Here is a 10,447-nt window from a genome sequence, read left to right on the forward strand (position 1 = left end):
TCTTTCCTACGGAGGAAAACAAGAGGCAGGGGTGGGGCTAAAATTGGAGTTAAGCATGTCACCTAAACTAAGAATATGACATAATAATACTTCAAAACATATGCCACATTTTTGTTAATTTCACAAACTTTCAGGCTCATGGGAGAAAAATACACGGTAAGCTCTCCTTATCAGCCTCCCCTAGCTGCACTCTTGTGCATACTGACAGTGCCTGGCACACCAAAACCTGGCAGCCGACAGGCTACTTTCTAGTTCATCTAGAAATTTCTACAACACTTGAGCTGTCGACTTACCAAGAATCAGGTGAGTTAATTTCGGAATTTGTTTTTTACCAGTAGTACTTTGTTTTTTTGTAATTATATAATGTATTTTAAATTTTGAATTTTATTTCGCTTTATAACTTTGTATGACAGAGTGAGGGTAAAGCTGGTCTTTCTATTAATAGTAAACTAAATGATGTGGAAACACATGAAAATAAGTTGCTTTAAAAATATACCAAAATGTGCATCAGCAAGACGTTTCTAAAAGATTTACGGAGATCATAAAAATTGAGAATTCTGCAAATTGTTTCATAAATTCTAAGTTCTTGTTCCAAATTTCTTTTCTTGCTCTCCTTTAAACTAAAACTACAAACTATACACAGTGCAGAGCTGGTGTGGCTTCACAACCATCACTGAGAGCACCAATCTTAATCAAAGATTGGCAGTTCAGATCTTTGCAGGTAACCGATGGCTAGGACATTGGAAAAATTCTTGGAATCCATGTATTGAGCACTCAGGAGAGAAATAAATTATTCTCTAAAGTTAAGGACTTTAGTTAAAAAATAATATGATTCAGACATATGCATGCACACGCGTGTAGACACACAATTATTGGATTCCCCAGTTTAAGGAACCACCTCTGGTTTCGATGGCACATATCAGCAGGTTCTGCTGGACAGCTTGGCACAGCCTGCAGTGTAAGATGCGGGTTGCCTTAAATGGCAGGAGTGCACTTCTGGAAGGGAAACTGGTTTTTAGAAACGGCAGTTTTCTCTGCTAGTAAAGGTCCCCTGAAAAATCAAGGAAACTCTGAGCTGGTGAATTTTAATTAATTTTTAAATTTAGGCAATTCATGCCCTGGCTGGTTTGGCTCAGTAGATAGAGCATCGGCCTGTAGACTGAAAGATCCAGGCTTCAATTCCAGGCAAGTGCACATGCCCAGGTTGTGCACTCAATCCCCAGTAGGGGGCATGCTGGAGGCAGCTGATCAATGATTCTCTTCATCAATGATGTTTCTATCTCCCTCTCTCTTCCTCTCTGAAATCAATAAAAATAAATTTTAAAAAATTTAGTCAATTCATGCCAATTACATGTGAAACTTATTGTAACTCATCCAATTTTCAGAAATCTATGGAATATTTTTCAATGTTTCAAAACAAATACAAGATAAATTATAGCATCAGTATTCAAACCATTAGGCAAGTAAACCCCTAAAAACAATAGGTTTATGATAGTAATGTTCACTTTATGTTCAAGAAAGGGAGGTTACAAAGGGCTAGAATACATTATTGATGCTAAGCAGTGAAACCACTTCTGTATCATAGAAATCAATTTCTATAGAAATCAATTTCTTATAAAAACCTTACTCTTTGAGATAGAGGACCTTACCCACATTTATCTTACCCGTCTCAGCACCGCCTTCAGAAAGGGAGGAAGTGAATAACTCTGAAGCTGGAAAAGTTCCGAGGGTTCACATTCTGTAACGAAGGAGTTTACATCGCTTCGGTATTCCACTGGACAGACAAAGTACTGGTACTTGGATAACACGTAGGCAGCCTGAATAACAAGGCAGGAGTTCATGAAACACTGAATGAAAGACTGTGTGTGTGTGTGTGTGTGTGTGTGTGTGTTTTGTGTCAGCAGAACAGCCAGAGTAGATGCCAAAGTTTCTTTGTATTCACATTCTGCTATGTATTCTCAAAGCTCAATGGTCAAAACTGACCCAATAAAAGACTTTGAAAAGCCATTGGAAAACCAAAGGCCTTTTGGAAATCAAAGAGAATATCTCTATGTGACCACAATAGAAACAAGGAAGGGGAAGGAGAAAAAAGAAGCTGATTTAAACATTTAAACAAGCATTTCAACAAGGTTTCACTTTTCTAAAGTACACATAATTAATGTTAGCAAATGCTAGTAATTAAGGTATGGGAGAGTACAGGGCTGAAGTTCTTTGAATAAATGTTATATTAATTTCATCAATTAATAAATAACCAGTGATTTAAAATTATAAAAAAAAATACAGATGAAAAACACCATTGTTAACCAAACCAGAAAACTTTGACTAAACTATTCTTCCCTTGACCACAGCACTGTAATTTTAATATAGCTTCTCTCAGTCATGGAAGAAGTTAGATAAAATGAAATATTTTAAATTGAAATTGTTACACAACAGTTTATTCTCTTTACTTTTGCATCCATTCACCCCATTATACTGCTCAAGAATGATTAAGAGAAGTGAAAATTGACATGAGGAATGTTAATAAACTGATTTTGCTTCTAACCAGTTTCCTCAAAATTATATATTAGAAAATATATAATCTCCCTTCTCATTACTTTTGCCATGCATTACATTCTTACAGGGTAGCTGTTTATCTTCTTCCAATGATATGGCTCTTCTTATACTATTTCTAAATTAGTCTTTAATAATACCAAATTCTTATAGTGCTATTTAACTTAGTAATTCCTGCTTCATAATGTATAAACATCAGACAGGATCAGTTCCCTTGTCATCAATCTGTTTATGAGTTACTATCTCATCAGTACTCTACAGTATGCAGAGTATACAACATAAACACTGATTGGATTAGTTTTGCCAGATCCTATTGGAATTTTCATTGAGAATGAACTAAACTTGCAGATTAAACAGAGGAATGGTTTTCCCATCCAGGAACCTGATACTTTTCATTTATTTGTATATTTGCTCTCTCTCATGTTGTTTCTAGTCACTGTATATTTGGCTGTGGAATGTATGCTAGAACTGTTAGGGACTACACTTTTAAAAAATTAAACTTCCTAACTATTTTTTAATATATTTACCTTATATCTAGCCATTTTACTGTATCTTTACTGCTTCTTATGAGATACCTTTTAATTAAAAAAAAACTACATTCCATAACTATAAAGTAATTTTTAAAACATTAACGAGACTCATTATTCATGGCTAAAAGTAAACATCAATTATTTTAACAACCTTTTCCTGCATGTTGGGCTGACGGCAGTAAGCACTTGCTAAGCCAAGTAGCAGCATGTGTAAGGGAGGCAAGGCTCTTCAACATCATTTTTATTTTCTGCTTTTACTCAAGGCCACCACCTGTCCCAGCACCTGTGTCCCAACAAGGCAGAACAGCTGTTCGAAACTGCCAAACACAACAGAGGGCCTCAAGGCCTCCACATACACCAGCGGGGGAGTTGGCTGGGTAAGGGACTGGGACATAGATGTTGAATAAGCTCCCCAGGTGATTCCGATATGAAGCCAGGATGAGAGCTACTGGGGTACAGAATAGATTATGCCTGGTGGGTTTCAATAAATACAATATTGGCACTTTGCAGTTTAATTCTTTTAGGTTTAGGATAGACTGATACGCTTGCTACCATTTTTCAAAATAGAAATAAAATAAAAATCTTAGTAAAACTCACAATGAATCCAAACACGACTGTGGAAAAGAAACCGCCAATAAATCCTTCCCAAGTCTTTTTAGGAGATAGCTAGAAAAGGCCAAATAAAATAAAAAAGAGTTACTGTACTCCCAAAACACACAATACATAGGCAAGCTCTGTTCGATGAATTCCCATACATCTCTCCTTGGAATGGCTTCTTTTCTCTTCATTCCATGATCCCAATTTATTTGTGCAAATTTCTCTAATAGTATGTAACATATACTGGGCCCTCAAACATTGGACACACACCAGAAATAGGTGAGCATAACTAAACATGGACATCACAGCACACCAGAGTCCCACATATTCCCCAAAAGGCCATGCAAATGGCCAAATGGTCCACAGCCCCAGATACAGTATTTGCTCCCCAAGTATTCACGTATCCTTCTCTCTCTGGTCACAACCTTGTCTGTCTCCACGAAGAAAGGACCACGCTGTGCTTCTACGAACAGATACTGTTTGTTTCAGATTAGAGCTACTGCTTCCCAGTCCACGAGGCGCTCAGGGAGAGGAATGTGGAGGCCGGTGGTGCAGGAGGGGAGATTCAGGAGGGGCCTGCGCTAACTGCCTGAGCTGCCCTGCAAAGGAAGGACTGCTGTTTGGGGCGCTGTCATCAGGTCACTGGTGGCTTCTGTGATGACCCTTTCAGTGGAACAACAGGGACAGGAGCCAATAAATACCCAGGGAAGCTTCTGCAGTTGGAAACGGGTGATAGCTTAGCTGCACGAGCTGTCTACGGGCCTCTTGTTGTGATGGTCATGAAGCTCAAAGCCAAGAGGGTTGGCACAAATAACCGGTTTCTTGACATATCTGACAATAGCGAAGGGGCCGATGTCTACCTTCTCGTAGGATAATTCAGTATTATCATCATGCAGTGCGAGCTCAAATTCAAAAGTGCCCGCTGATTAGTTCAAAGGTAGCCACCAAACTGAATTGTTCCACAGCCTATTGACTTAGGGGTGAACGTAATTCCATCTGCATCTATTATGCAACTAATCCAGCCCAGGAAGCTCACTAGCACTTGTTCTAAGTCAGACAGTGAACCTTCTGCAGGCGTCCAGCCTCTCTGAAGACTTACTCAGCCCAACACTTCTAGCTGGGCCAGGAGCCTTGAACACTTAATCACTTGCCCGTGTGCTGAACAGCTTTAGAAACGTGAGGAAAATACATGGCTTGCTTGTATCCCTCAGGCTCAGCCTGACACCCTGTGTTGGAACGCTGCTCTGTGGGGGAGAATTTATGGAGGGTTTTAAAGGCCAAGGTCTGCTCTTCCATGAAGAACTGCTTTGTTTCTTTCTTCCTCAACATGGGACTTATAACTTAATTCATTTCCTTCTTTGCCTCCGCGGACTATAAAAAGCAGCAGCTCTAAGGCAAAACAACGCGGCCTGCTCTCACGTCCATCCTTTCCCTTATTCTAACCTTTCCTTATGACTTACATTATCAGTGTTTTATTTAGGGCCTCAATTTTTTTTTTTTTTTTTTTTTTTTTTTTAGTTTGGGTGTAAAAGTCTTACAGTGGACCTGAGTATGTGAAGATGGTGTAATGAACACTTTCAAAAAGTTTGGTGAAGGAGGGGGCGGGTCCGACAGCTGGGGGAGCAGAGGCAAGGAGACCACATCTCTGAGAGAAGAAACCAGCAGAAAGGAGAGATGAGCCTTCATGGGAGAAAGGATAACCGATGGTGTCAAGCCCTCAGTGAGGAGCCAACAGAACAGTTAAAGAGCCAGACAGCACCCTCGGGAAACATGCTCACTGCCCCGAGTGCAGCCAAGGAGGATCGAAGGCCCTTGGAAATCAAAAAAGAAACAGAAAAACAAACAAACAAAAGAAATAAAAAAATGGGCAACAGCACTAAGGCCCCAGTAGCTAATCTCTAAGATTAGGGTAGTGGCTTGTGATATTTTATAATTACCTTAATTAATGGAGTTCTCCCAAAAAAAAATCCAAAAAGGTAAGCAGTTATGTCATTGCAGATAACACTTGATATTGGAACAAGGAACCTTTAAAAAAAAAAAAAAGTCAGCAAAAAGGAGTTCATATGATTAAGTGACAAGTATTTTATACAGCTTATGACTCATATGAATCAATATAATAACTCTTTGAATTACACTTCAGACTAGTCCAGAACATAACACTTGCTGAAACATTATTAGAAACATTAAATATTAACCACATCTGCCTGCTTAGCAATTAAGCAGATCAAAATCTATACATAAATTAACATAGTGGGAAAATATTGCTAAGGAATATACTAAATAATCAATTTAATTTTAATATTAAATAATGAATTTCTATAGCTATGGATTTTCAAATTTCATTTTTATGAGGAACAAATTATAATAGTATAAAAAAATTTTAAAAATATTTTCAGAGAGGAAGGGAGAGGAGAGAGAAATAGGGATGAGAAAAAGTTTTTTAAAAAGCCACCTTTCAAAATGGAATGAGTCATTTGGTTTAGATAGAGTATAATCTGATAAATTTATACTAAGCTCTTAATACAAATTGTCTTACAGGAAAAATTATCAATTTTAATTCTATCTTAGCTTAAAATTGCATTAAACCCTACTAATTATACAGAACCTATTAATTTCATAACTTCTTCCAGCAATTAAAAGTTTGTATATGGAAGACAATCTTAAAATGATGTTAATTGTACACACATAACACCAACCCCTTGGCTAAAAATCATGAAGCTGTCATGGGAATAATTTATTTTCACAAAACCACCTGTAAATGATTTTAATTAATGAGTGCTTTTTTAAATGTGGAGAAATTAGGCTCAGATTTCTTAAAATCTTTTTTCTCCACTCTATTTTTAACTAATAATTTTTATAATTTTAAGCTAATACTATTCTATTTTTATTATTTTATTTTTGAAAAATATTTATTGTTGAAAGTATTACATATGTCCCCATCCTCCCCCTCCCCCCGCCCTGCCCTTGAAACTAATTTTTAACTTACAAAAATGCTTTCTGAATGGGCAAGCCACTGCTATATTGCGAGTAATTTCATACATTTGAAATCCGGGCCCTGCTCCTATATATGGGCAGAGTATGTACCACTTTCACTAGAGAAAGTGCTTTGCCAGCACAATGTTGGCAAGCACACTTTCATGTTCTTTCTGCATCCCATGTAAATAATATACTCTTTTTAAGAGCGATGCTTTGTAAAAAGTACATTCAAATAGTAGTCAAGCCTGAAAGTGTAATTAACTGTTTGAAACTTTTATAAGGACTTTATTTTATTTGGGATCTAAATAAGGAATATGCCCAGCTAACATGTTTGTCTTCAGGTGTCAAATAGTAAAATCAACAAAATGCAGTAAGGTATTTTAATGGAATAGAGCAACAACAAATAGTACATTTTAGTAGAAGTTTGTGAGACACTGTTCAATGTGAAAGCGCTTTAAAAATGCTATGACATAAGTATAAAGCAGCATAATTCTGAGCCCTTACCATATCATGCCTTCAAACAGATTTTGGATGACAAGATGTGACTGAGTAACTGTTATCAGTAAAGTGACATGAGTCCATGCGAACTGTTAATAGCCCAACAACACAACAGTTAGTGAACACAACTGATCAAGGCAGCCAGGAAGCAAGAGTAACTTTGAAACACACAATTCTAGCATGGTTTTTTTGTTAAATTTTGTAAGAGAAGATTATACAAAATAAATGTCGTTAGCAAATTATATTCATTTTGGTGCCTACTGGAACCTTAAAACCATGAAAACATTTTTAAAAAGTAATCTTAATATACAAATGGATTGCTTATTATACTGAGCTAAATTTATAACCATATAAAAAATAAACCATAGTCTCGAACCATCGGTTTACAATGATAATGAGAAATGTATGGTGTTATGACATTTAGAGAGGAACATTTTACTCCAGCTGCGTTCTGCAGTTATTAAACCTGCTAAACTCTATTTCTTTTTTTCATAGTTCACTATGGTAACTTTTTCCCATAAAGAGTTATTTCTAAATTCAAGTGATTCAAACCAGGAGAGATCAACTGCCCTTGAATCCACCTTTTCATACTTGGAAGTTGATCGTCACAGCTCTGTTCAACGGCAGGAGTCAATTTCAAATTTCCAAAGACCTCTCTGTTTCAGTTCCATCCAGCCTGAGAGGTAGGTGGCCGTTAGGGACTTTTAGCATCATCAGTATGAGTTGAATGTGAATGAAAAAAAAGCTCATGTTTCTAGTGTCGTAATTTTGATTGGAATTTATTACTCTTCAAAATTCTTAGATTTTGATTTATTCATAATAAACCTATTTTCTATTTCAGCAAATATTATATTGTGGCTTTGTTTTATTTTATTTTTATCTGCTTAAAAGATCCAATTCTCTTTTACCCTGGTTGCTTTAAAATGCATAAATGATTTTTTTTTCCAATAGGCACCATTTATATTTTCCTAGGAGATCCTATTATTTCTAATTTGTCTTGACGGTTTCTAGATTTTTCATTGAGAATTTTAAGAAATATTACAATTTCTCAGCACTAATGCTCAGCAGGAGGTCTTAATGGAGAAAAGCAAAGCATAAAGAATAGAAAATATATCCCAAATCTAAAACAAGACTAATACATAATTTCACAGATTTAAATATTATGTTTTTCATTTTAAGTCTTATAATTAGCTACCTTTTAAGAAAATAAGAAAAGTTCATCATACACAGTGATAAATTTCATAAAACACTGAACACTGTTCAACGCTAAACTGAATAAAATACCTTAGGCTAAAAAGAATTATAAAATTTTATGACTAACCATAGCTATCAAGAAAATACATGCTTTGGTCCCTTTATACTCAACAAAGAACAAGTTTCCATAGAGAAATAGGTTAAATATAATTAGCTTCTCAGACTAACTATTCAGAAATCTATGGAAATGTTTCAAATTTCTACCAATTTAGGGAATCCAAATGCTTGGTTTTAATTTTATAGCCTTTGAGCATATTTAAAGAAAAAGTTTTTAGAAAATTTTGAAAATGGTTAAAATTTTTAAATCCTCAAAAATGTTTCAACTTCAACCTTTTGCATTTAATAGTCATCCCAAAATGGAAATTTAGGTCTCAAGTAGCAGATTACATTTTATCTTCTCACTACAGAAAAATAATTAAAGGTAAGGGTTTCTATGATGTACAGTGACTACGGAACCATGATTAATACATACCATGTAAAACTGCAGTCGATAATGCTTCTTCACCAAGCTCAGCACAAACATGCAGAAACCTGCTCAAGAACAAAGACCATGTGCTTGTTGTGCAATTGGTTACCAAGCGTAAGATTCACTGAGTTCAAACAAGTCAATCTTCTACACCACACCTGTGTACTCTATCCACTTACTCATATGGCATGTCTCCTACTCTTATATTAAGTATTTTAAGTAAAAGTTTCCTGCTGGAAATGATCTCGTAGTCTCCAAAATGCCTAATATATTCCAATGCATACATTCAATAAATATCTCCTAAGTTAGTTAAGTGAATTCATCTCTTGCTGATAGGTGGACATGGAAAACCAGGTCTTAAATTTCAGTTGAATAAAATTAATTTGCTATATCAGTCTACCAAGTGTATGCACAGAATGCTTCAATAATGTAAAACTGAATGCTCTGCATAATGTAAAAATTAAAAATAATTACTATGGTGGCTAATATCTATTGAATACTTGTTATGTTCCAGGCTCTTGTTAAGTATTTTACTAGTATTAACTCATTTAATCCTTCCAACATCCCTATGATATAGGTACCTTTTATTATGTCAGTTTTATAGATGAAGGAAAATGCGCAAAGGACTTCATTAATTTACTAAGTATCATCGGGCTAAAAAGCATTAAACTCTCAGATCCTAATAATCCTCAAGAATCTGTGGTTCCACAAATCATTATGAGCAAGACTCAGGTTAAGAGTGACTTGAAATTTCTCAGAACCATATAATAATTAGAGCAAAATATAATGTTCTCAAATAAGATTTACAAATAGCACTAGTGTTTATGTTTATAGCCTACAAATTTATTACAATGAAGTTTTACTAAATAAAAATTCTACCTAATTAACTGAAATCTAACATATACCAAAATAATGGGAAGCAAATATAAACACTTTTTGCCCAATATATCAGTAAACTTCTAAAGGTAAGTATTTTTTTTACAGAAGTAGGTACTAGAAATGCATACACCAAATTTAACTTCAGATAAATAGCCATTCATGCATTCTATTCTGCAATGTCTTTAGAGAGTGAAATCTGAGACAGAAAATAAATGATCAACTAATCTATCCTATATGAAATAAGTACTAGACTTAGTACATCTAAGTCATACTTACCAAGGCAATTCTACACACTAGTAAGCAAGGCTGATACTATTCTGACCAGAGCCACGAACCAACAGCAGCTGCCTTCAGCTATATTCTGATGAGTGATTTGAAATGTCAGTGGAATACATGGATGGTGACAAAGGAAGGGAATGAATACGGGCTCCCAGATCCTACCTCCCCTCCTACTAGACACCTAGAGAGTAATCTGACTGGCTGAGCTGCAAAAGAAATATAGAAACATTTTCTGTGTAGAGACACAATCAAAAGCCATGATGTCATTTTCTAGGAAGGAAGGAAGAAAGGAAGGGAGGGAGGGAGGGACGGAGGGAGGGAGGGAAGAACACACCACACAGGCCATTCACTCTGCCTTCAATGGAGAATGGTCCTGGACACTATAAAGCTGGAAGGAGTGATAGACAAGAGACAGAGA

At 35.9% G+C, this 10,447-nt stretch overlaps 1 protein-coding gene across 1 annotated transcript in view; it reads right to left on the reverse strand.

Annotated features, from left to right (window-relative positions):
- CDS1 (CDP-diacylglycerol synthase 1) overlaps positions 1-10,447 on the reverse strand; it is a 55,814-nt gene that overhangs the window by 8,995 nt on the left and 36,372 nt on the right. The window contains exons 6-10 of the mRNA XM_006768675.2: positions 8,878-8,936; positions 7,158-7,240; positions 5,615-5,702; positions 3,678-3,746; positions 1,660-1,817 (exon numbers count right to left, since the gene is read on the reverse strand). Of these exons, the coding sequence (XP_006768738.1) occupies positions 1,660-1,817; positions 3,678-3,746; positions 5,615-5,702; positions 7,158-7,240; positions 8,878-8,936 (457 nt within the window). The remainder of the gene's footprint in view (positions 1-1,659; positions 1,818-3,677; positions 3,747-5,614; positions 5,703-7,157; positions 7,241-8,877; positions 8,937-10,447) is intronic.

This window comes from Myotis davidii, unplaced genomic scaffold (genome assembly GCF_000327345.1).
Source record: "Myotis davidii unplaced genomic scaffold, ASM32734v1 scaffold420, whole genome shotgun sequence".
NCBI classification, from domain to species: Eukaryota; Metazoa; Chordata; class Mammalia; order Chiroptera; family Vespertilionidae; genus Myotis; species Myotis davidii.